The sequence below is a fragment of the Myiozetetes cayanensis genome, unplaced genomic scaffold, assembly GCF_022539395.1.
Source record: "Myiozetetes cayanensis isolate MyiCay16 unplaced genomic scaffold, myiCay2020 scf12, whole genome shotgun sequence".
In the NCBI taxonomy this organism is placed as follows: domain Eukaryota; kingdom Metazoa; phylum Chordata; class Aves; order Passeriformes; family Tyrannidae; genus Myiozetetes; species Myiozetetes cayanensis.
The window spans coordinates 11,658,551-11,684,030 of record NW_026086826.1 but is presented as its reverse complement, the minus strand read 5'-3'; the positions used below and the strand labels follow the sequence as shown (position 1 = coordinate 11,684,030).

The following is a 25,480-nucleotide window of genomic DNA, read 5'->3' as shown; positions in this document are numbered from 1 at the left end:
GCCTTCCAGGAGCACCCAATCGGGACAGAAACCTTGTGGTCACAGCAGGATATTCATCACAGCTGGTTCTCTTCCCACATCCAGATTCCATTTGCATTGTCACAACACTGTCATGGATAAGTGAAAGGATTTTTTAGCAGAAATTTCAAAGCAACCCTTTCCCGTTCTCTCCCAAAGTCGAGTTGGCTGGCCCTGTTCAGCCACTCTGGATGTCTCATGTGGGAGTCGGCAGCGCTCTGGGAAGCCCAAAAAAAATCCCTGACTGCTTAAAGCAAGGGAGAAGGCAGGGACAACACTTCATCTCCAAGGCTGTGCTACAGAGCTGCTTCTCTCTGCAAGGCTTCCTTCTTTGGTTGTTTTTTTTTAGTGTAAGATGTGACTTTGATCTCCTGCAGAATCCAGTCCTGTCGTGATTTTCCCAGTCAGCTTTCTTGGGAGCTCATTCCCTTCACTGCAGCCCAGGGGTGACATTTCAGCCTCAATAATCAAATATTATCAGAAGAGCACCACAGGCAGTGTTGTGTGGTGTTTTCTCTTTTAATCAATGATGAGGAAAAAGGGAATATCTTATTGCTCATCTGTGTTAATTTAAGAACCCACAAGTACCCCGCAGCAGTCAGGATCAGGCGGGGTATTTCCTCAGCTGTAAATCAAACCCTTTTCACTCCAAGGGGAAGTAGTTCACTGGGAAGGAAACAGGACCTCGGGTTTAGGAGGGAGGATGAATCCAGGGCAGAGCTCTCCCTGGAGCAGGTTCCCTCATCCACCGCGACTCTTACCTGGTGACTCACCTGGCTGGAAAAGGGCTGGAGGCAGGACAGCCCAGGGGGAGCGTGTAGGGACAGAGGGACAGGTCATCTCACTGGAGTGGCAGCACAGACACAGCCAGCCAGTGCCACTGGGCTTTGGGAATGCAGATCCAAGCCCAGTGACTGAGTATAGTAGGATAGATGCCTCCAGCCACGTGCAGTTTTACAGAGCTGAGCAGAGGGTGATGCTTTCACTTTAAAAAGTAAACTGTGTGTAAATACAGTTTGCTCTGCTCTGAGGGAGAACAAGCAGCTTTGGTTGCACAGATGCCTCGCTGTGTCAGGCTGTCTTTCTCAAGAGGCAAAGGGTCCCTGAGTGTGCAGTCCCTGCACGTGACACACAAGATGCAGAACAGGCAGGAGTAACAGTTTTGTAATTAGCAGGATGGGCAGGAACCATTTGCATTGCTTTTTCTGAGTGGGGAGGGCTGTGGAAAAAAGAGGCTTCCTCGGATCACTCAGTGGGTGATCCCGAGGCTGTGTCCTGACCCACCTTTGCTGTGAAAGGGATCTTAACCTTGCTTGGCATAAGCAGACAAGTCTCGGGGAGCCTTTTTTTGGGAAGGCAGAAAGAAGAACTGGTATTTCCAGTGCACAGCTTAAGCTCAAAAAAAAAAAAAAATTAAAAAAAGAAGGAACAATTTTTGGTTCTGACCAGGCAAGCCACATAGAAACAGAAATGATTTCTGTGTGTAGTAAAGAACCATGGGAGTGCAAACAAATGGTTTCATTTTGGTATTTGCAGCTCAGAGTACTTTGAGTTTTGTTTTGCTCCAGAAGCCAGTTCCAAGGGGAATTTTTTTCCTCTTCTTTGTGTTTTTTTTTTTTCTTCTCTGTGTGAACCAATGCACACACAATAATTAACCAGTGAAGAAGGTCAGAAATGAAGTGACTGGGGAAGATGTACTTCAAACACAGACATTCAAGAGGCTGTGGGCTGTAATTAACTGGAATGTTTGTCTGAGGATCCCAGGTTATGTGTTGAATATTAGATAGTTATTAAGGAGGCAGGTTTTTATTTGTCCTTTTAATTATCAAAGCTTTAATGGCTCTTCTGCTCTACCAAATTGATTTTTTCTTTTTTGTCTGATTGGGTTTGGTGTAACACCAGTGTTTCTTCTGGTTAGAAATGGTGTTCAGGGTTATAGTGTAGCATGAACTATTAGTCATGAATAGTTTGTCATGAACAAACAACCTATGGAAATTGAGGAGAAGGAGAAGGCAAGTGTGTTCATAGAATCATACAGTAGTTTGGGCTGGAAGAGACCTTAAAGTTCATGTCATTCCAACCCCCTGCCATGAGCAGGGACAATTTCCACTAGACCTGGTGGTATTAGTTTTAGGGAAACTGGGAGCCTCTGTGATGAAGCAGTGAGGAAACAGCCCTAAAAGTAGTCAGCTGAGGTGTTTCCTCAATAGGAAGATGCTCATTTGGTTGTACAAAGGTTCTGCTCCTTGTCTGGAGTGAGTGATCAGGATGAAACACATCTGCTAAAAGGTGTGACTGCCAACTGGAACAAACACAGGAGAGCCATCAGGGTGATCAGGGGAGCCCAAAGCCTGCTGTAGGTTCTGCCCTTGCTCAGAAGGAAGGCCAGAAGGGGAGAGGGGATATCTGGCAAGGGAAGAAGTGGGAGGAGAGCTATTGAACCTGATAATGTTGGCACAAAACCAAATGGTATAGATTACACATAAATACATTTGGTGATCAGATTACATTAGAAGATGGTTGCTAAATGTCAGACATGATGCTTTCCAGTAGGGAAGCAGGGTCCAGTACCTTTGTGAATGCAGTGATACAGGAAGGAGCCAATGTGAGCTGTGGATTAGACTGCAGGCTTGGAATAAGTAGTAGTAAGTCCTGCAGCCTCCACTCAGGAATTTTGAGGTTTAGACAGTATCTATTTGCTTCCCATGGGGAGAGGTTTGATTGGTACCTGTGGAGAGGCAGGAGTGCTTAAGACTTGAGAGTGATGATGGTGTCTCAGTGAAACCCATTGGAGGTTCAGCTCTGACTTTCTGTGGTTGTGCTTCAGGGCAGTTTTTAATATCCAGTGAGGTTATTAATGAGGCAGCAACATGGTTGATCAGTGCCAGCCTTCTGTTGTGCCACCTTTCTTGCCCTGTTGCACCAAATGCCCTTCTCAGCCGTGACAATGTGGGGCAGCGCAGTCACAGCCGTGCAAGCTCCCAGTGCCCCTGAGCAACAGGAATTGCAGCTGGGCTTGGTTCTGCTTCAAGTTGGAGTGTATTGACAGGCTGTGCTCCAAACACGGCACAGCTCCCAGCTGAGCCCAACGGGCAGGAGAAGGAAGGACGGAGAACCCCTCCGGGGTCTGTCCCAGAGCGTGTCTCGGGTCCATGAGGAGCAGGCGCTGAGTAACGTGGCTGGGCACGGCTGTGGTCTCACAGCTGAGGACAGGTTTCCTCCTCTGGCTGTACTTTCCATCTGGAAACAATGTCTCTTGAAAATGGGGAAGGATTGGCAGTTTTTCCTGTGTTGTGCTGTGTGGCGAAATGTGGGTTCTGATTTTTCCTGCCAGGGCTCTCTGTGCATCGTCAGGAGTGACACAAAACACACCAAGTGAGAGTCTGGTTTAAAGCAGAGCCTGTCTACAACCCGAGGGCAAACTTTTAAATCATCAGCCACACATGCACGGTGCTTTCCATGCCAAGCTGCCATTTTAATACATTCCAAATTTTCCTACAAATGCCAGCAGCACGCGTGGCTTGTCCTCACGTGTGTGTCTGAGAGTGTGGGCATGCGTGTGGTGGGAACAGGGGGATGGTTTGTTTCCTGGATGTTGTCTGTCCCCAGCAGGAGCTGCTTGGTCCATTTTCAGAAGCCACCCTTCAGAAGGGAAAACATCAGCTCCTGTGGATAAAGGCAAACATGAAGGAAATGAATTCTTGCAGCCAGAATACGTAAAACTTTTTTTTTTTCTTCCTTCTGCAGTCCACTTCTTTAAAAAGACAAAATAACGCTTCCTCTGGCTAATCTTACACCCATCCTCTGGCCTGAGGAAACATCTGATCTCCACAGTAGCCTTGGTTGTCCCAGTTAGTTCCCTCTTAGAGTTCCCTTCTCTTCCATGGACAGCAGTTGCCTCCATCTGCCTCCATTCCTGCCCACCAGCAATCCCAAAGCCAGGAGCCCATCCCTGTGTCAAGCTTTTGCTCAGGGGAGGTTTAACCATCTACTTGACAGGCTTTTAGCAGCTTGTGTGCTGTGCTGGCACACAGCATGTTCCCCTGGTGAGATCAGGAGTCTCTCAGCCATCATGCTGCTCCTACAAAGATCACTGATACAGCAGAAAAAAATCACCTGTGTCCTTGCAGCCTCATCATCTATCCTATGGATGGGTTAGTGTCTCCTTGGAGCTGGGAATTCCTCCTGGGAGCCAGAGCGGATGGTGCTGCAATGTGGTGAATGATGATTGGGAGTGGGTTTGTTACCAATAAATTGGTTTTGTCTCCTGGAGAGCAGCACTCTCATCTTGGTGAGGTCCTCTAGGTAGTCAGCAGCTTTTCAGCAAAGCACTCTTTTGTGGAAGGAATATGGTGTTTTGGCGTGCTTTTGGAACAAAACCATTTCCACCATGCTCAGAAGCTTTGCTATCCCTGCTGAGAGGAGCTGCAGATTCCTGCTGGGCTACAGGATGGGTGTCTGGATGGCTGTGGTAGGGCTGGACCCGTGGCTCTTTGTTAAGACAGTCCTTGACCATCAGATTTCCTCTCTGTTGTGCTCCTTGTTCTTCCTTCCTCCCTCAGGTGGTTTTACCTACCTGTTGTGTTTTCAGCCTTAGCAGTGACCATGTGGTGTTCTGGGGAAAGTAGAAAACCCTGGAGGGACACAGTGTGGATTTTACCCTCCAGACATGAAAGGACTGCTCTATGTTTTTCCTTCCTGGTGAGAAAATTGCCCAGTGATGTGAATTCTCCTGGCAGAGACTGCAAGGCATTGTGACCTGCTAGCCAGTGTCCCCTCTGCTAGTCACCACAGTCCCACCTTTACCTTTCCTATATGCAAAGGGAGACACTTTTTTTGTTCTGACCCAGTCATTTGTTTCCTGGTCCCTTGTCTAACTGTGACTGCAAAACTCCCAAATAGGCAAGGATTGAAACTGCAGAGTAAAGGAGCAGCTGTGTGACCAGGTTTGGAACTGTTGAGGGGTGCGGAGAGCTCTTGGTAGGAACTAGAAAGAGCCTGTTGGGAACAAGTTAATTTGTGCTTGGGGTCACATGCATTTTATTGCCACAGATGTGCGCAAAAGAGCAGCTCACAAAAGGGAAAAAAAAAATAATTGCTGTTAAGAATGTGTACATGTGAGAGTTCTGTGATTCCTGGGAATTCATTATGCAGGATCTGTTCTCACCGGCCGATGACGTCCTCATTCCAACCAGCACACTGGTTTCATTCCAGCAGCACTGTGAAGCATATCTGATATATCATCCTCATGGTGAGTCTTTTACAGAGATAATGCTCTCCCTGTCTCGTTCCAGAACTGTGGCTGCAGAAGTCAGGAAGCAGATCTCGGGACAGTATGGAGGCTCTCCACAGCTCCTCAAGAACCTCAACATCGGAGGCAGCGTCTCTCATCACACCACTGTAAGTAATGTCTGGAACATGGAGGGCTGGAGAAGGGCTGCACAGTTATTCTGGCTGCCATTTGGAAAGAAATTGCAGTGCTGGCAGGTTGTTGACCTGAGCGGTTCTGATAAGAGAGGAAAATAATTCCATGCAAAACCCAGTAATTTTGGAGGTCTCAGTGTTGCAAATCAGTTGGCATGGCTGGGACTTGGTGTTTGTGCAGAATCTTTGTAGGACCAGGAGCTCCCTTGATCAGGTGTGTCACCCCAGAACAGCCTGGACTGGGCACTGAATTCCATGGGTGTGTGGTTCTCTCCACGGAGAGCTCTTTGCAAGCTCCTGCACTCAGGCTGCTGTCTTCTTGTCTTTCTTGTCACTCTTGAGAGTGAGACCACAGCAACTCATCTACTCTTCTGAGGTATTTTAAATGTTACTTTGCAAGTTGAATGTGGTTATTCCTCAGGAATATGTATTTACTTACAAGTTTACAGTCCACTTTCAAGAGTGGCTGAAATGTAGGTTAGATTGTCAGAATCACCCTTTCTGAAGTCAACTTTTCATGCGTGGCCTACCAGTAACCCTCAAAATTTATTGTGGTAAACATTCCAAGAGCGCAGCAAACTTTTTCAGACTGGAACTGTATTTTTGGAAGTGTTTGATTTGAGTTGTTGCTTCGGGTCATAGCAGTTTCTTTTGCAGCAGTCAACTTGGAAAACAAATATAACAGCATCTTGCTTTCCTCGAAGAGGCATGACTAGGTCAGGCAGGACTGGAAATGTGCTCTGAATTTAATAGTCTGTACAAGTGTTGAGAGTTTACAGCAGTTCTTCTCTTTGGAGAAGGGTCCTGTAGTGTTTCCTCAGTTGATGTTCTGCCCTTTGTCCAATGTAATGTGTTAAACCTTTCTCCTGTGGAGCACGAATGTGTCCTTGGAGCTGCTGTAACCTCGAAAGGCATCTCCACATTGACCTCTGGCTTAGAAGAATGACTTCACTGCAGGCAGAGACTTTGACTCTGAGGAGATCCGGCTGTGCCAGAGGCACTGGGGATTGAGGAGGGCTGGAATTCCTGTCATTTCCAGTGCATCAGCTGTGTGAGCACAGGGAGAGCAGGAGGCTGGTTTTGCCCAGCGTGGTGGGGAGTGAGCACAGAGGGGAGGTTAATGAGAGTGGCGTGTCCAGCTAATGCCTTATCACAGCAGCTCTGCTGGGCTCTGGAGTCATAATGCAAAGCCCTGACTTGGCAGTTCTGGATGGTCTTTTGCATAATCCAGCATTAGAATAGGGAGGGACCTGTGCTATTAGCAGTGTAGGACTGGCTGGAGCACTCAGGGTCATTGAATCCTCTTCCCTGCAGCAGTGGATAGCTGAGGAATGGACGCTGGCGTTTGAGGACCCATTGGATGTCCATCCATAAGCTTCCGTGTGTCTCATGTGGTTTTACCTTGGAACAAGTTGTCTGAATTACATTTCTACTCCCCACTGCTTCCAGAAAGTGAGATCCCTTCTGTGAACCTCTCCAAGCTGCTCCTCACTCAGCCATGTTTTTGATCACTGTTTTTCCTTTATCACCTCCTTTTGCTCTGAATTGTCTCTTCCACTTTTTCTTCCTATTTTGAAGGTTTTTCCATTCTGCCGTCATCCAAGTGTTCATGCTCAAGGCTTCAATCCTGTTGATCTTCGCATGTAATTCCTAATGCAGGATCAGATTTGCTGGTCATGGTGCTGTTCAGTTCTGGTAGCTTTCATTATCCCATTGCCATGGTATTTTCTAGTAAATATATGCAAGAATCTATAAAAATGCTGGAAAAGGTCATGCTGGCTGGAAGCAGGCTCTGAGCCTCTCCTATCAGACTGCATCGTGTGATGGCTGCTGTGATAAGCTCCTAGTTTGTCGTATTAAATTTGGTGCTGAGCAGAGATGCTGTGCAGAAGCACGATTAACACAGAGTGATGGTTTGTAGGAGATAGTCTGGAGGAAAAGTCTACTCAGTTAAGTCATGAGTCTGTATCCTGAGGCTGCATAACACGACAGAGATTCGCTTGTCTGAATTTTGGGTTAATTTCCCTCCCTTAGGCATCTGTCAGAATCTGCTGGACCTGCCTGTCCTGGTTTAATAATCACCATTATGCAGAGGAAAAGCATTGCTGCTGTGAAGCTGTGTTTACTCTGGAAAGGTTCAGCTTTGTGTGGCCACACTGGTTTGAAAGCCTAAAATAGGGTGCATGGTGTGGGAGTAAATAGGAAATTCATGCTAAAAGGTGTGGATACTTAAACAGTGTTGTGTGATTGGGTTGCACTTGAGTGTGTCCACAGTGGCAGCACATTGCACTGTTGAGTGCACAGCATGGAACTGGGGGACTCCAGCCTGCCAGATCTCAAGGAGTGTTTGGACAACACTCAGGCACACGGTGGGATTCCTGGGGCTGTCCTGTGCGGAGACAGGAGTTGGACTTGGATGATTCTTGTAGGTCCCTTCCAACTCAGGATAATCTATGATTCTTTGACTCCAAATGACAGTGCAGATGTGGTCTCTCCTCCCCATCTTGCTCATTGTGGTGAGATAGTTCTGGTCCAGGTAAGGTCAATGCTGATTCCCTGTTGACAGTTGTCACCGGCAGCTGCTTTTGGTAGTTTAGCTGAGAGTCTTTATCACAGGGAGTCCAACAGAGACATTTTATGGAGAAATGGATATTTTTGTGAATGAAGAGCCCTCAGCACCGTGCTTGGTTGGGCCTTTTGTTTCTTGTCCACTGAGCCAGTGCAGGGACATTCCCTGCTCCACAGACGTGCCTATGGTTGAACCTGGGATAAAAGCAAAAGCCTGCCAGCTGAATTTTAGCAAGTCTCTTCTCTTTTGCCTCTCAAACAGCAGACAAAATGTGGCCAGAACTGTTTCTAATTTGGTATCTGGTAGAGCTGGGGAGAAGACAGTGCTTTCAAATGAGTTTATTATTGTCAGCCTCCACCCTTCTGCCACTTCAGGAGCAGTTGATTTTAATTGCACATTCCTCAAACCCCAGACACAGGTCCAAGGCCTGGGGAGGCTTTTCCTGTGTAACCTAACGTGCGGAGCTGGGACTCCTGGCAGGATGCAGTCCCTGCAGCTCTGAGCTTTTATTTTTGCAAACCAGAACAGAAGGCACTGACAGTTTTTGTTGCTGAGAAGTAGGAGCTGGTGAGCTCTGAGAGTTACGTGAGGGAGGGTTTATTTTTTGAAGTTACTTTTGCAAGTCTCTCTAAACCCGCTGGTGAAGGGAGTGTTCATTTGCACCCTACTGTTTGTGCTGTGGGTTGTGAGCCATGTGCTGTGCTCATCTCGGATGCCTCCAGAGGTTCAGTATTCCCTCGTGGGAGCTGGTGCTTCTCACCATGAATCCCCACTGACTGAGTGCACTGAAAGCAGAGAGGCTGCACTTCCTTTCAGAGAATTCCCCAGCATCTTGCAGGATGGGGAATTTGCTTTGTTTGTTTGATGAACCGGACTGTTTACTATGGGCCATTATAATCCCTCGTGACTAACCACTTTCTTTTCTTTCCAAGTTTGCTTTTTCTGTTGAGCAGCTCCTTGTGGTGCCTGTCTCCCTGCTGGGGATGCTGCACTGTGGCCAAAGCCTGACTGTTCTCTCTGGATTTCTGCAGCAGTTTTACCTGGATGGAGCTAGACTGTGGATTGCCAGAGCTTAGCAGAGTTACTGAGGAAGCAAAAGCTTTCTCTGAGTCTTGGTGTGCACGCCTTGGTTTGGTGTTTGGTGTCTGCTTCTTGTGCTGCTTTGAATAGCAGAAACACAGAATGGTTTGGGTTGGAAGGGACCTTAAAGCTCATCCAGTTCCAACCCTGCCGTGGCAGGGACACCTTCCACTATTCCAGGTTGCTCCAAGCCCTGTCCAGCCTGGCCTTGAACACTTCCATGGTTAGATAAAGCCTTGCAAAATCTTGGATTTTTTTTCACTTTTGAGTGCCAAAGATAATCACTGAGATGTTTTTGGTTATTGTCCAAAAACTTGATTATTTTTCTTTTCTAAAAAAAAAAGAAAATTTCCTCAATTCTTAAAAATCTTTAGAGGTCTTATTTTTTCTATTTCTTTAGATCTTTAGAGGTATATTTTAATGGCTGGATGTGGCACTCAGTGCTATGATTTAGTTGACAAGGTGGTGTTTGGTCAAAGGTTGGACTCAATGATCTTGGAGGACTTTTCCAAACTTAATGATTCTATGATTTTAATTAGAAGAGCAGCTTTTCACAACACTTGCAGATAAGCAGAGTGAATGTATACTCAGTTGTTTGACAGAAAAATCACAGCTGTTTCTAAAGGATTAGGGGTAATATTTCCTGTCTGTTGATGTATGTTACAGCACAGTTGAATGTTAGCATGTAAAGGAACACTGTTATAAGAGATATTAATTAGTCTGGGAATAAAGGGGTCTGGATTCTCGGATGTGATGTGATCTGACCACGTCTGCTCTCAGCGCTCCATTTTCTCCCTGCAAAATGAAGGTGCTGACATTTACATATCTTTGTAAAGCACTGCTGGGTTTATGGGCATTATCTGGGCTAATTGAAGCTTTGTCTTGGATTTATTGGATGTCAGACTTTGGCCGTGTGTTCAAAGATAGCATCTAATTATTCAATAAGAGAATATAGGTTCCTTTGTATATTTTCATTGTTTATTTTAACATAATTTAAAAGAAGAAGAAGAGATAATTTGTGCAAGTGAATGGGAAGCACAGCAAGGGAAAACATGACAGTATCTCATGCGGCACAGAAAAGGGCGTTTTGAAGTGTTCAGAGCCAAGTAATTTTATCACCAAAATCACTAAAATGAAAAGGAAAATGAGCCAAGTCTTAATGCTGTCTCAGAGCTGATGAAGGCTTAATAGTGACCCCCATTATATGTATTTCCTGGAGGGTTTGCCCTGCCTTGCTGAATGGTCTGTCCTCATCAGACAGGGGAGGATGGGAGAGGCATCCACATCCTCTTCCCTACCCCTCCCATTGGGGGTTGCTCACAGTTAATTCTGCTCTGGGGCAGGCACTTGCTTCAGGAAATTAAAACTACTCCCTACTGTTGCTAAAACCAGCAGTGAGCCCTACTGCAGAGGCGTTTTAGATGTTAAGTTGGTGAGTGGTGTCCACTGAAAGGTTGTTCAGTCTCTGCAATAACTTAAACAGTTTATATATTAACTGAGATAAATGATCCTAACTAAATGTTATTATACCAAGCAATTTCGGTTACTTAAATGAGGTATTTGTGACAGACCTGTTAATAAATAGATTGGGACAGGTGGTGGTGTTTGGCTTGGAGAAGAGAAGGCTCTGTGGAGATCTTAGAGCCCCTTCCAGTGCTTAAGGGACTCCAAGAGAGCTGGAGAGGGGCTTTGGACAGGGCTCTGGAGGGACAGGACAAGGGAATGGCTTCCCACTGACAAAGGTTAGATGTTGGGAAGGAATTCTTGGCGTGAGGGTGGTGAGGCCCTGGCACAGGTTGCCTGGAGAAGCTGTGGCTGCCCCATCCCTGGAAGTGTCCAAGGCCACCAAAGGGCACAGGCAGCTCTACGTGACGCCAGCGCCGGTGTCCTCCTGTGTCTTATGGTTAATCCATCCATGCAGTGGATAAATTGTCTGTGGATAATTGAGATGTGACTGTGCCAAGTATTTCTCACTCAGAGGAGCACCCATGCTCGTGGTTGCCACGGTTCAGAGGCACCGTGGTTTGCCTGTGTGAACCCCAAGGATCCAGAGGGGTTCATCTCCACGGAGTGTGTCTGCCAAAAGTGGGAAGTCTGTGATTTTTCTGCAGTCTCTGGTCAAACTGTTTGGCTTTTTCATTTCTTCACTGTTGTCTCAGCTTCTGCTCTCAGTTGTGTCACAATTTATCAGAGGACAACTCTTTGAGATCAGTCTCAGCACTTGTGTTTCCTGTATCAAAGTCTATGTGTTCTTCAAACACTTTTGGTGAAATTACACAATTCTTAGTCATTAAAGATCTTATCCTTCTTCTTATCCATCCTTGGAGGCATAACTCGTGTCTTTCTGGGTTTGGTAAGAAATTGCTTTAGTATTCCCAGATAACTAATTAATCTCTGATTAATATTAATATTTCTATACCCAAATGGCTTCTTACATTAGCAACCAGTTATCATAGCAAATAACCTGGCAATATTTGTACATAAAGCATCTCACTGGTTTTTGGACTGACTGTTTCTAGTTACATGTAGGATCCCACTTTAGGTAGATATGTTTACAAATATTTCACAGAGTTGGAGAATGGTTTGGGTTGGAAGGAACCTTAAAGCTCATCTCATTCCACCCCCTGCCATGGGCAGGGACACCTTCCACTGGACCAGGTTGCTCCAAGCCCATCCAACCTGGCCTTGGACATTTCCAGGGATGGGACATCCATTTCCTTTTATTAGACACTTTTTCTAATTCAAGCATTATGATGGTACCTGAATTTGACACACAGTGCAGATCTCACAGTCTGTAAAAAAAGTCCGGAACTTGATACTGAATATCCTCATATCTTAAAAATAGAGGCTTCAGACTATTTCTAAAACAAGTTTTGTCTTAACAGAGAACACTTACAGCAATTTTGAGGCACGTTTGCAATTTGACATGAAGGACTTTCATCAGCTATTTTCTGTAGTAATTACATCAGCATGCAAAAGGAGGAATAAGAGTCAGAGCAAAGCAGGAGATAGGGAACTGCATTCCAGAGGCGGTGGGGAGGTAATGACTGCACTTATGGCTAGGGAGGTGTCATCCTTGGTGAGGGCTGGGAGCTGTCTGTGGTTGATGGAAAGGAGAGATTGCCTAGGAATCTCCGTGGTTCATTTGAATATTTTCACATATTGTAAATGCAGCCAGAAAATTAAATGCAGAAGTTCTCTGTGCTTACCAGTCACCAGGCTTATGAAATGAGGAGTATGGGTTTTCTGAAATACAGGGATGGCAGTAGGCAAATGTGTGATTCTTTGAATTTGGATCCATTTGGATTATTTTTGGAGTGTTTAGTTGAAAGAAAATGTAATTTATGCAAGTAAGACATGTTTTTTAATTACTTGAACGTTGTCAGTGATTATTGATTGCACTGCTCGTGTTTCAAAACCTCTTAGAGTGACTTGCCTGTAGTTCACACTTAAAAATAAATCTGATGCCTCTGTTTAGCAGGTATATTTCTCAAACTGTCACCTTCTTTAACTTGCCTGCAATTTTTGTCGTTTTTTTTAGCATATTATATTTCCTGTTTTCTCAGATTTATGCTGAGTTTTCCCTAAGGTGTATCAGCTTTGACTCCTGTTCCCTGAGATACCAGTATCCCTTTAAGGGTGACAGGATTTTGCCACAGCAAGAACAGGCCATCTGCATTCCTGACTGCTCAGCAAGGGAAGTGACTGTTTGCCCTGGAGACCCAGAGATAGCTGAGAGAAGGCTGGGGCTCAGCTTTGAAATGTTAATCTGCTGCTTCTGTCCTTCCAGGATTTTGCCCAGGGAGTCAGTGGGTGGGAAGTTGGTATTAATTTAGAATTTGAAGCTTTGGTGCAATCTGTTGCAGTTTTAGCATGTTATAAATTGTTTAATATTTAAGGAGGTCTTGAAGCTGAGATGGAACTTTGCCCTGATTTCAAAATTGGCAAGAAATTCCACCCTGATTTTGAAGAAGTGCCTGGCTGCCAAGTAAAAATAGTAGTCAGGATCCTCCCTGTGATGAGGAACTCTGCAAGGTTAATTTTTCAAGGTCCCTTATCATATCCTTGCAGAGAGTTTTACTCCTACATAGGAGGCAGGAGGTACAACCTTCCAGTCCTTACCACTGTGATTTTACAGGGCCCCAAATTGTGCTGTGATCCTCACAGAGGCTGGGTCTCTGCCTTTGGGAATTAGGCATCTCCTTTGAGATAAAAGGAAACTTGGGCTTCGATTGGGCCACAGGCAGCTTGGATTCAAATCCTTGTTCTGCCAGATGCATCCTGCCATGCTGTCGTGTCATAACCTCTTAAAATGCTGGTGTGGTTCCCTGCGAGATAAAGCATCTTGGGAGGGCAGAGGTGAGGGAGGGAGAAGGAAATGTGAGGGAATGTTGTTTTTCACGGCTGTGCTGGCATACACAAGCTGGAGAAGTCTGCAGAGTCGTAGCTGGGATTTGAATGTGTTGCTCAGAGCATGTCCCACAAGGGACCATCCCATGATGGTCAGGACAACATGTGAGTTGGGCAACAAATTCTGCAACAGGCTCTAGAAATACCAGCTATGCCCAGCTGTTTGTGTAGGAAGAGATAGGTTAAAGTCCTTCAGGCAAAAATTGGAATGCCTGTGGACATCAGGGCACTGTGTTTGTTCAGTCAGTCCCTGTGAGATGGAGATAATAATTGTCCCTTTTTCTGCCCTAGTTGTTACTGAGATCGCATTCTGAGCTCCTGTGCAGCACCCAGGAGAGCAGCCCTGGAGTCCTCAGGTACCTGCACAGGTGTGATTGGCTCAGTAAGGCAGGAGATGAGGGAGAGGCTGCTCAGGCTGTTCTCAGGAATGCCACGACAGAGCAATTCTCATCCATATTTACCTTTGCTTCTGTGGTGGGCTGGAATAATCCTGAGCTTTGGAGTGTGGTGTTCTGGGTGTGGCTTTCCCTCCATGTTATCCCTTTGCTCGTGAGTCCGTGGGATGCTTGGCCAAGGTGAGTGGAGGTTTGTGTTACCCTCCATGGAACGACGCCACATCCCCTCACAGAGGCTCCTGCCCCTCTTGCCAGATTTATGCAGGTGCTTCTTTTGTAAGTGACGATGATGATACAGGTAGGTGTTCAAAAGAAGGCAGTAAATAGGAGAGAGACGTGCACTAAAGCTACAGCAAAATACAATGTTTGCTGTCTGGAGAAGGGCAAAGTCGATAGGAAACAAGATTTTATTTTCCAGCTTTTAAGGGGATGTAACAGTGAAGAATAACACAACCTTAAAGAAGAAAGCTTGAGTGTCCCCATTGCAGGAGAGTTGTAAACCTTTGAATTAGAGGTTTGTACTGCAACTGCTGAGAGCCATAACCACAACAACACGGGTGCACCTGTGGAAACTGTGAATTAAATAGTCTGTAGAAGCCAAATCAAGCAGGGGGCGTCCTAGTTAACTGATGGAACACGTGTCTGTGGTCAGTTTAAGGACATATCTTTGCAGGATTGTTATTTGAAAGTGATGGTTTTGATTTGGGGTAATTGGGCTGTGTAAGTCTGAACAAGAGAGTCCTGTTTGATTTCTTCCATACTTTCAGTTTATCAGGATTGTGATAAACACTGTTTATGTTGGCAGGGAGCAGGTTATGCCCCTCTTATTCATATTGAGCTGCCCTTTCTCCCTGTGTAGTCCTGTTCATTTTAATAGCTCCAGAATAATGCTTGCCCTCAGTGAAGTGGCAGTGCCATCATGGGATAAAGACCAAGTCAAATCTCTAAAGAATTGTCTGAAAGGTTGCCCAAAATTTCATCTGTAATTACAGCCCACACAAAATCAAAGAGTATATTTTAAAAGAGCAGTAGTTCTGGGAGCAGGGTTTCTTTGCATATTTTTAGCATGTATTTGCCATTAATTTAGGTTATTCCATAGTCCTGGTTGGGAAGATGTTCAAGACTTTTGCACAGTGTGGTTTCTGGAGGATATTAATAAACTGTTCTTGGAAGAAACAGACACCCTGGCAAGGATTTCTTATGGTAACACTCCAGTATTCCCTGGTAGGTTTATTTGGGAGATCTCATTGAGGCCTTTCAGTACTTAAAGGGGGCTTATAAAAAAGAGGGATGGTGGCTTTTTACATAGGCAGGTAGTGGTAGGACAAGGAGGAACAGCTCTGAACTGAACAAGGAGAAATTTAGATGAGATATTAGGAAGAAATTCTCCCCTGTAAGGGTGGTGAGGCCCTGGCACAGGTTGCCCAGAGAAGCTGTGGCTGCCCCATCCCTGGAAATGTCCAAGGCCAGGTTGGACAGAGCTTGGAGCAACCTGGGATAGTGGAAGGTGTCCCTGCCCATGGCAGGGGGTGGAATAAAATGGGCTCTAAAGTCCCTTCCAATACAAAACACTCTGGGATGATCAGCCAGGTGGTAGGTGGGCTGCACATTTGCAAATACTTGACTGGAATTGACTGGAATTGTCCTTCTGCCTTTGGAAGTCCAGTGAAGAAGAACTGCCTGTGTTTTGTGGAGGAGGCACCTACTGTTGGTTCCTAGGAGCTGTCAGGAGGAACTGAAAAGGCTTTTCCTTGGAGCAGGATGAAGATTGCTTTCTGCAGCCTGCCAGCAAGCAGGGCTGTGGGAGAGCACAGCTTTATCCTCCTCAGCTGTTCCCCATTTCTGCTGCAGCAGATTTGAAACCTTTTAATGTGCAGCTGATGGGGACTTGCTATTCTTTGATAGCTGAGATAGCTGTACAAAGTATCACGGTCGGAACAGGCCAGGGGAATCAGCTGTTGGATGCCTGTCCATGGTTTTCCCGAGGAGGTAAGCTGGGCTGGAGATGTAGAGGTGAGATGGCAGAGCAGGTTCTACTCCTCCATCAGTGGGATGTTGAGGCTGGGCAACCTGGTCGTTACCTGAACTCGTCCAACTCCCTCAGTGTGCACGTTCCATCTGATGGGTTCGTGTGGCAATTTCAGGTGACTGATGCTTTGGTAACATAGGAATAGACCCTGGTGTGCTCTGTGTGTGTGTCCTTGTTCCCATCCACACCTTCAGGGTGATTTAGGAGCGTGAAGCGGGACAGGGAAAAGCTTAAGCCATCGGCAGCAAGAGCCATGAGAGGAGCTCTCATGGTTCCTTTCGCACACGGGGACACCATTTAGGTTCATTTTCCTTTTGGTGCATTTATTCACCCTTCTTTTCTCCTCCTCCTCTTTCATCACTTCTTCCCCCACAAATATCCAAAGCCTAAAATAATGTGCTTGCCTTTTATGTGCCAATAGTCTGACACCAAGTAGTTCCTCTTCATACCCATGAATTTATGTTTGGCCTGTTTACTCAGGTGCTAGACAGTATTTCTGGCTGCACAGATGGTGAGTCTAACACGGGCCTCTGGGTTTGACTTTTATGTTTGTTTACATCTTCATGGTACAATAGTTACCGAAGAGACAAACTGGAAAATTGTGAAGTGCAACCTTGGGCCTAATCCTGAGATGGTTGAAGGGCTTGGAAACCCCTGGAGCACATGGATAGCCCCTAAGCACTACCTGCCTTTCTGGATCCTGTGATTTTTAACTAGCATAGCCAGTTTATTCATCTCTTGTCCAGTGCTCGTGTTGGACAAGTGAAATTTGAGATGTGAAACGCCAGGAATGAGGAAACATGGTGTTTTTTTGGCAGTGACAGTCCCTGCCCTGTGTTTGTTGGGCCCTTTGTGTTCCTCTCAGCTCTGCGTTAATACCGGTTATTTTTCCTTGTCTTTTTTATTTTCCTTCTGTTTATTGAGATGAGTGGAGTGGAAAGATTGGAGGGAGTGAGGGAGAGGTTCCTCTGTGTTAGAGAATCACAGGTAAATGAGTTTGTGCAAATTAAAACACAACACTTGCACGGGCAGCTCAGCTTTGGAAGGTGCCTCAGCTTTGGAGCTGCCAGCGTGGAAGGGAGGTCGGCAGGAGGAGTGAAAATAAGTCTTAAAATGTTATTCCTCAAGGATAAACTGTCACCCCTCAGTGATCTTGTGCCAAATGGAGCTGGTCTGTCTGTTTGTAAGGAACAGGGTGAGGCGGTGACATGTCAGCTGCGATGTGGGAAGGAGCAATGGCAGCTTCTGCTCATTGCAAGCATTGCAGTGATGAAAACAGTGAAAAGTATCTGTTTTGTATTCACAAAAGCTCTCCAAATCGTGTATTTTGAATCCATTTCAAGAGTTCAGGATTAGAAGGGGAAAAAGGGTTGTGGGGTCAGAGTTAAATAGATGACAATGAGATTACATCATATTACATCATATTACATCATATTACATCATATCACAGGTGCATGGTGTTCCTGCCAGTGGCAGGAGCTTGGAACCAGAGTGGTCTTTAAGGTCCTTTCCAACCCTTCAGGGATGATGCATTTCTTTACACGGAAATGAATTTATATCATTTACCTAAATGGCAGAAACAAGTGCTAAGTTTCTAGACATTGTATTTTTTTGATGAACCAGATTCTTATCTGGCATAAAGTCATTGGTCCAACTCACCTGACTTCCTTGGAGTCACTCTGTTTTTTTGTTGAAGGATTTGCCTTCTGAGTTGCAAGGAAATGGGATTCATTGAGGGTGGTTGTGGTAGGGAGATTCCTTTAACACCCTCTGTGTTAGCCAAGTCTTCTCCTTGAATAAAACATTGATTCGTTTTAGAACTTCGTGGCAATAATTTTAAAACTGGAATTTGGGATTTGTATAGCAGTTTTTCTTAGAAGCACATTTAAAACTGAAGTACTAAATGTTCTTTTTAAAGTCATCAACACAAGACAGGCTACAGGATAGTTCCCTGTCCCACAGAAATCATCTGGATGACAGGAAAGAGGAAGTTAGAAAAGAAAAACTGCTGAATTTTGATGTGTTTTTGTGATTCTTGTTAAACCACTCAGCCTCACTGGCATGTGCCAGGGAATTCTAGGGAAATCTGTCAGTTGCTGTAGAGACAGGTTCCTTAAAACTTGTTTTTAGTGTTTCATTTTCTTAATGTCTATGTTTATGTATTGCTTCATAGCATAATGATCTCATATCAGAATATATACATGTATTTATATAATGTACATATGTAAAAATACAAGTTATGCAATGTGAGTATGCTTCCAGTTCATGCAAATTTTCTTTTCATGTATCTAAAAAAAGCTCAGGATGGTGAGATCAGCCTGCCCTGAAATCTACTGTTTTCCTGCACATGATCATTCATTCCTTGTGCTTCAGGTACAGGCTTTGTGCCCAGTAAAGATGATATTTAAGTATCCATTTTATTTAGAGTGTTGTCCCCTCTCGGCATGGGCAGACTCCTTGTGCCACTAAAGGCTCTGATATGAGGGAGGACCTTAAACTTCTACCTGTGGGAGATGAACCTTGTGTTTTGTGTTCCCTGGAGAAGTGGTTTAATTCAAAATAATGTTAGAGTTCTGTGGCCACCTGAGTTCCTGGTAAATCAGGCCTTGGTCTGAATTCCTAGCTGTGCCTGAGGGAGAAGGTTCCTGCATCTTGGATCAGGGTCAAGGTTCACTTTGTGATCAGAGTATGGTCAAAACAAATCCAGGGTTCATACACATGGGAAATGAGGTACTAAGTTTTGTTGAATTTCTTGAAAATAGCTATAACCTTTTTTGGCTTTATTTGTGTTTTTTAGGTGATAATGCATCAGAGAAATATGCAGAGGAACATCAGATAAATGATAAGACACGCAAAACATCTTTGTGATGTGTGTTAACTGAGGTTAACACCACTGGTGTTAATCACCACCTGACTGTTGCATCAAATTCCTCAACCAGGCAGAAGAACTGGTTTAAAAAAAGCAGAGTAGAAGATGTGCATGTGATTTTTCTTTATTGTTTCACCTCGATTTCAGACCCTCCCATGGCTTGTGTGTCCCCAGGTGCCGCTCACAGAAGCTGTGGACCCCGTGGACCTGGAGGACTATCTCATCACCCACCCGCTCGCCGTGGAGTCGGGACCCCTGAGGGACCTGCTGGAGTTCCCCCCCGATGACATCGAGGTGGTTTACACCCCCCGGGAATGCCGGACACTCGTGTCGGCCGTGCCCGAGGAGAGGTAAGGAACTGATTCCTCTGCAAGGAGTGTCCGCAGGGCTGAAACCTGGAATTTTGGGCTGCAAATGTCTGGAAAGTTAAACACAAACCTAAGTAGAAGTATATATGTTTAAGAAGTCGTCATAATGTATAGTTGTAATTTGTGATTTTATTCTTTTAACAGTGAGATGGACCCTCACGTGAGGGACTGTGTCAGAAGTTACACGGAAGACTGGGCGATTGTGAACAGAAAGTGAGTTCCCCTGTGGTATTTGCAGCTTCATTTCATATTTACATTTTTGCAGGTTGACTAACTGCTATGAGGAGGTTCAAAAATTACTGTCCTGGCTACTGATTCCATGTGCCCTGGCTTTTAGTTGCCCCGTTTAGTTGAACTGATACTTTGTGTTTAGCTGAAATGATGCTTTGTGTTTTGAAAATTGGATCTTAGACGTCAAAATCCCCTGGGGCATTTTGGAAAATCTAGGCCATTTTAGTCTACAGTTGCTCCTTTACAATGGTAGAGAAATTAGGGAATGTGAACAAGTCAAATTACTTTCAGCTCTTGTTTCTTTCTTTGTTGCATCTGTTTTTGGCTCTTTTTAGAGAGAAGTTGCATTAATTTTGCTATGATGTGCGGTCACAACCATCTAGTAGATAAGGTGCCCTCTGCAGCTTTCATTGATTTCCAAAGAGACTTTGGAAACGTGCTTAATTTAAACAAATAATCGTTAATATTTGAACCATCACAACATTTATCTAATGAGCTCACAGTTTAGAGAATGTGCACGCATTGATTATTTCATGCAAATCAGCAGGAAGGTTTCTGAGTGGCTTTCCTTGGAACACAGAGTCTCTCGGATGATTGGAAGTCTGATGACTTCAAGAGCTGCTGTCAAGGAGTAAGTGATCCATGTGATGTGTATCACCTACAAATGACTCCACTGCAGCTACAGCTCTGCCCTTGTGGCAGTTGCTACAATTCACTGGTTTAATGTTGTCCTGAGAACCACTTGAGGGGATGCTGAAGATATGCTTTGCACTGCTAACGTGACCTAATAAAAACGTGGTTTGTAATCTCATACCAAAAAAAAACCCTACCCAGAAAAAGGATAAAAACCAAAAACAACAACACAAAAAAACAAGAGGGAAGGAGATTGTTTATTAACTCCCAGCTTTTCCAGCAGAGTCTGGAATACACCATAGACCTGGCACTCCTGATTTCTCAGCAACTTTCATTGTACCTGGCATTCCTGCCTGTGATTCCTGCACTGAGGAGGTTTAGTTGGAGGCTTTTTGTCTTCTGAGATGGGCTGCAGGTTGTGCTCTGTGTCAGGGAGGGGATGAAGCTGAAGACCTCCATGGTTGAAGGTGTGATGAGCAATTGTGGAACTCCAGTCAAAGGTTGTCTTGCCCCTTCAGAGGAGAGAGGGTGCTGCCATAAATATTCATAGCAGTTTTTGCTTGGATGAAATCGTGGCAATGGACTGGGTAGAAATAAAGGAGTTACTGCTGCAGCAGGGGAAGAACCCAAAAGCCTGGCTGGGAAGTACTGAATTGTTTTCCAAGTAAGGATGCCAACAGTTTCCTCATAATCCATCCTGCTGGATGGTTCCAAGTGCCTTGGCTAGCTCTGGGGGCACAAAATCCAGCTCTTCTGGCTTTAGGAGAACATGACTTGTGACATTCCATCCTCCTCTTCCCCATGGCAGGGGAAATAATCTTTATGTCAGTCTCTGTCTACAGTTCTTTGTAACCAAATTGTTTTTGGGGCAGGCAAATCCTCCATTCAGTAATTTCTTTAGTGATATTGGAAAAGATAAATAAGTTCTCTTCACTGGTCTGTAAAAAAAACCCAACAGCATATTGTGATTTCGACATTGCAGCATAATTTCTATGTGCTAGACTGAGGAAGTCAGGTGTGATTTAGAATGGATTTACACTTGTTGGTGGAGGTGTGATGGAAATGCAGACATCCAGGTGAGGATTATACAGATCCTATTGTTCAACTCTCAGGAATTACAGCCTAGGAAGGAAAATGCATTCCTCATTTTTCTTCTGCCTTTTGTTATTCACTTCTAGCACATCCATGGTTTTCACACCTCTGTGCATCCTTCTGTGCTAGATTTAGTGACAGGACACGGTAGAAACAATTCATTGTAGATGTGACCCCAGCACTACTTTGGGAGCTGACTTCAGTGAGTACTGTAAGGAGACCATGGCTCTGTGTGTGTGTGTATAAGTACAGACATGGTGCCATTTAGTACCCACAGATTTGTTAGTCAAAGAGATCCCATGTTGTCAGCAGCAGCAGACAGATTGTTTACTACCAAGTGCTCTTACACCCTGGAAAGCTCCGAAGGACCCGATTTCCTTACAAAGATTCTCTGGGAAGATGCTTGTTTTAGTTGAGGTTGGAAAGTTGCCGGTTCTCCAGAGGTGTTCAGGACTTACCTGAGCTGGTGTTGTGGTTTTCAAGGTACCAATATTGTCAGTTCTTGCTGCGGCAGAACCACTGGCCTTCAGTCCTCGTGTTCTTGGCCTGTTCTACTCTTGGCATCACAATTGCACATTTTATGATGACTTTAATTGGCCATTGATAGTCCTTCTTTTGACATCACCCAGGGTTGCTTTATAGATGAACAGAGTCACATTGTAGTTGGTGGTTGGATTATGACCCAGCTCCAGTGGAGGCTGACTGGAAATAGTGTTTGCAGAGAGCAGCTTATGCCTTGAGAGCACCCACACTGATAATACCGGGTTTGTTCTGTGATTCTGCTTCTGGGGTTGGGGTCAAAAGGGCTGCTAAGAACGCATTTGAAATACTTTGTTTGCAGATACCACAAGCTGGGAACTGGATTCAATCCCAACACCTTAGACAAACAGAAGGAGAGGCAAAAGGGGCTCCCCAAGCAGATCTTTGAGTCTGATGAAGCTCCGGATGGCAACAGTTACCAGGATGAACAAGTAATGTGCCTTTAAAACCTTGCCACATAAAACCTAATTTATAGTCCTGTTTTAAAAGTGCAGTTCCTTTTCCCATTATAAGTTGCTTTAATTTGTTGGATCTCAGGATGACCTTAAGCGACGCTCAATGTCGATTGATGACACTCCCCGGGGCAGCTGGGCCTGCAGTATTTTTGATCTGAAGAACTCCCTTCCAGATGCCCTTCTCCCAAACTTACTGGACCGAACCCCGAACGAGGAGATTGACCACCACAACGAGGACCAGAGGAAGTCCAATAGGCACAAGGAGCTTTTTGCACTACACCCAGCACCAGACGAGGTATTTTTGTATACGTGTGGGTGAGGCCAAAAAAGTGAAGGATATAGGGAATGTGAAAGCTGGCAGTCTGCCGTGGATTTAAAGGATTTAAGATCACCTGTGTTTGATATCCATGAGAACTGTAGCTGTTTTGTGGGTCTTGTGTCTTTTAGCATAGTGTCTTGCCGTGGATATTACTTTCTGAGGATTGGTTTTCCTTCATGGTTATACAATCCCCAGTAATGTAGGAACATTAAGGGATTTAATTTAGCATATTTATAGCTGCTGATGAATGCAACATGCTGGGAAGCCTCGAATTAAATTGGTGCTTGTGTCTCAGAAGAAAAAAGTGATACATATGTTTGCTTTGTAATGCTGTCAGAGGTTTGTACAAGTGCCATGTCTCTAATTTCAGGAGGAGCCTATAGAACGCCTTAGTGTCCCTGAAGTACCCAAAGAGCACTTTGGCCAAAGACTCTTGGTAAAGTGTTTGTCCCTTAAGTAAGTATCATTCCAAAAGAGAGCTGCATTGCAGGAATTGAGAATTTAAATCTGCTGTTGTATCCATGTGCATCTGGAAAACTCCATTGCTGTGTTTATTACCCTTGAAACTCATGTTTGGTCATAGGCTTAAAGGTTAATTTTCTAAAGGTTGAGTGACACAGTGTTGTGCATCAGACAGGTGTATCTTCAAGACTTTCTGCTTATTCGTGTGACAGAGAAAATATTCACCTCCCTTGGCTTTTCTCCTTGTTGTTATCCAACTCTACCTGTTCCTTGTCATTGGGCTTCAACATACTCATTCAGGGCTCTGAGGTTGGCCAGTCACTGGTTTTCAGCTCCCTAACAAGGAAATTTAAGAGGGAAAACAAAAGAGACAAAGATTAAAAATGCTTAAGCTTTAAAGCATAAGACAGCCAAAGATTTGCCAAAGTTTAGGCTCAACAACCTTGACTGTGTCCCTTTAAGAGTGAAGACTTTATATACTTAGTAAGCATTAACTGGAGGAATAGAAACCTGTTAAACAAGTTTAATGAAGTGGAGCTCCTGAATATAGGGTTACCTGCAGCTGGTTCATTGCCTATAACTCTTCTCTAATAACACAAGGTAAAATTTTACTGTTATTCCCTTGGAGAAATAAAGTACAAAACTGATTTTCCACACTGCTGTATTCATCTTCTGTGTCCTCAGTTAGGTCAACCCTTCTTATTAGAGAGCTCCAGTTAGCCTACATTGCTGCTCATAACTGAGATATATGTGTGGGACATATCTCCTGCTCGTAGAGTACTCCAGGACCTAATATAGCCGTAGAGATGAACTGATTTTGCAGCCTTTTATGAACTGGAACAACATAATATGCAGTAGCAGTGGAGCTTCCTGTCCAAAGGATGGTGTCTTTGGCATAAATAAGTTAGATACTGGAAATTAGTGTTTTCTACTATTTAAACATCTCTTGCTGACTGTAAATTTATGGCAAATCTACTTGTTTGTGCACCATAGTAGTCTCTGAACCTGTACTCACCGGTGTAATCCAAGCATCCAAGGTTATGGCACCTCAGTGGCACAAAAACAAGCGTATTTTCCCCCGGGAGAAGGCTAAGGTGACCTAAGCAGGGTCATTTTCAGGTTAATCTCACCTTTGTTGTGAAACTAGAGACAACACCTGTTTGATGGTGCAGTCCTGTGTGGTGTTCTCCCTGTTGGAAGTACAAATTCCAGGCTGAAAAGCTGAGAGCTCTGTGCAAGGCCCGATGCGTGGGGGATCCCAGCGTGGATTGGGCGTTAGTTTTGTGGGGACTGGAGATGCCTGGGTGATCCAAGAATAAGTTCAGCTCTATTTGGTAATTACTGTTCTTGTAGGAAATGTTTGAGTTCGCGTGAATACTAGATAACAATTACTCCAAAAAGCTTTCTGAGTGCCTTTCTGAGAGAGTTTGTGAGACCTTGGTATTTTCTGACAACAGTTAAGTGTTGAAAATTGCCAAAATACCCATCCCTGACTGTCCAGAGGCAGGAGCCAGTTGGCCATTTAGCACTCTCAACAGGTCAGCAGACTGAATTAGCACATGGGGCAGCTTCCCAGAGAATCAGAGGAGCTAAGTGGCCCAGTTATTCCAGTTAATAAGGAATAGCTCCCTTTAAGGAAGCTATTAGGTGGCTTTGCTTGGCTTTCAGCGAGTCAGTGAGTTGAAAAGGCTTTTAGAAGGTCAAGGGAGCACCGATGTGGTCCTGTTGGAAGGGATCAGCAGCGATGCAGAGGGAGCAGGACAGGAGTGGGGTGGTTATTTGGGATCAAGATCCCTTTTCAGCAGGACCTGAAAATGGATGGCTCAGCTGTTCCTGACATCTCGGTCACCATCAGCTAGGAAGGATTTGGGGAGGGGATTGGTCATTCTTTGTTACAAAATGCAAGTCAACTGATTTTACGTTTCTTTTCTTTCAAGATTTGAAATAGAAATTGAGCCCATTTTTGCAAGCTTGGCTTTATATGACGTTAAAGAAAAGAAAAAGGTATGTTTTTTAATTATTTGAGTGATGACATTGCCACTGAAGCTTTACAAACCTGTATTAAAAACAAAAAGGGAGGAATTAATGCTGGAAAGAAACTCAGTGACATACTGGTGCTTGGAAGAATGATGAAGGCATTTCATGAGCCATCTTGTGTGTTCTTCTTCTGCTTAGTAAAGCAGTTGAAGTATAACCACTTTTCTAAAAATATTATCTAATATGTGAGTGCCTGAAATCAGAATATCTATCTATATATATATATATGTAGTCCAATTTTGGCTTTCAAAAGTCTCTTCTCCACTTAGGTAACTGAAACCTTCTATTTAGATTAAGTTTTTATGACTTTCTTAATCTCTTTTTCGTGACTCACCATAGTGTGGGTCAAGTAACACTTGAATAATGCACAAGAAAGTCTTACATGCTAAAATTGCTAAAATCTAAACAAAACTGAGGAGTCCTTTCAAGATCTAAGTTATTGGAAATGCAAAATACATTTATTCGGCTATTTATGTTCTGTATTTAATATTTAAAGAGTCTCTTGGTTTTCCTTATTCAAGATATTAGCAGTAGTGGAGAGAAAAATGT

General features: G+C 44.4%; 1 protein-coding gene across 13 annotated transcripts in view; it reads left to right on the top strand.

Annotated features, from left to right (window-relative positions):
- DOCK7 (dedicator of cytokinesis 7) overlaps nucleotides 1–25,480 on the top strand; it is a 99,365-nt gene that overhangs the window by 3,993 nt on the left and 69,892 nt on the right. For all 13 annotated transcript variants that reach the window (XM_050307554.1, XM_050307553.1, XM_050307549.1 and 10 more), the window contains exons 2-8: nucleotides 5,313–5,418; nucleotides 18,969–19,144; nucleotides 19,307–19,375; nucleotides 21,960–22,089; nucleotides 22,196–22,408; nucleotides 22,803–22,888; nucleotides 24,832–24,898. In XM_050307554.1, coding sequence (XP_050163511.1) covers nucleotides 5,313–5,418; nucleotides 18,969–19,144; nucleotides 19,307–19,375; nucleotides 21,960–22,089; nucleotides 22,196–22,408; nucleotides 22,803–22,888; nucleotides 24,832–24,898 — 847 coding nt within the window. The remainder of the gene's footprint in view (nucleotides 1–5,312; nucleotides 5,419–18,968; nucleotides 19,145–19,306; nucleotides 19,376–21,959; nucleotides 22,090–22,195; nucleotides 22,409–22,802; nucleotides 22,889–24,831; nucleotides 24,899–25,480) is intronic.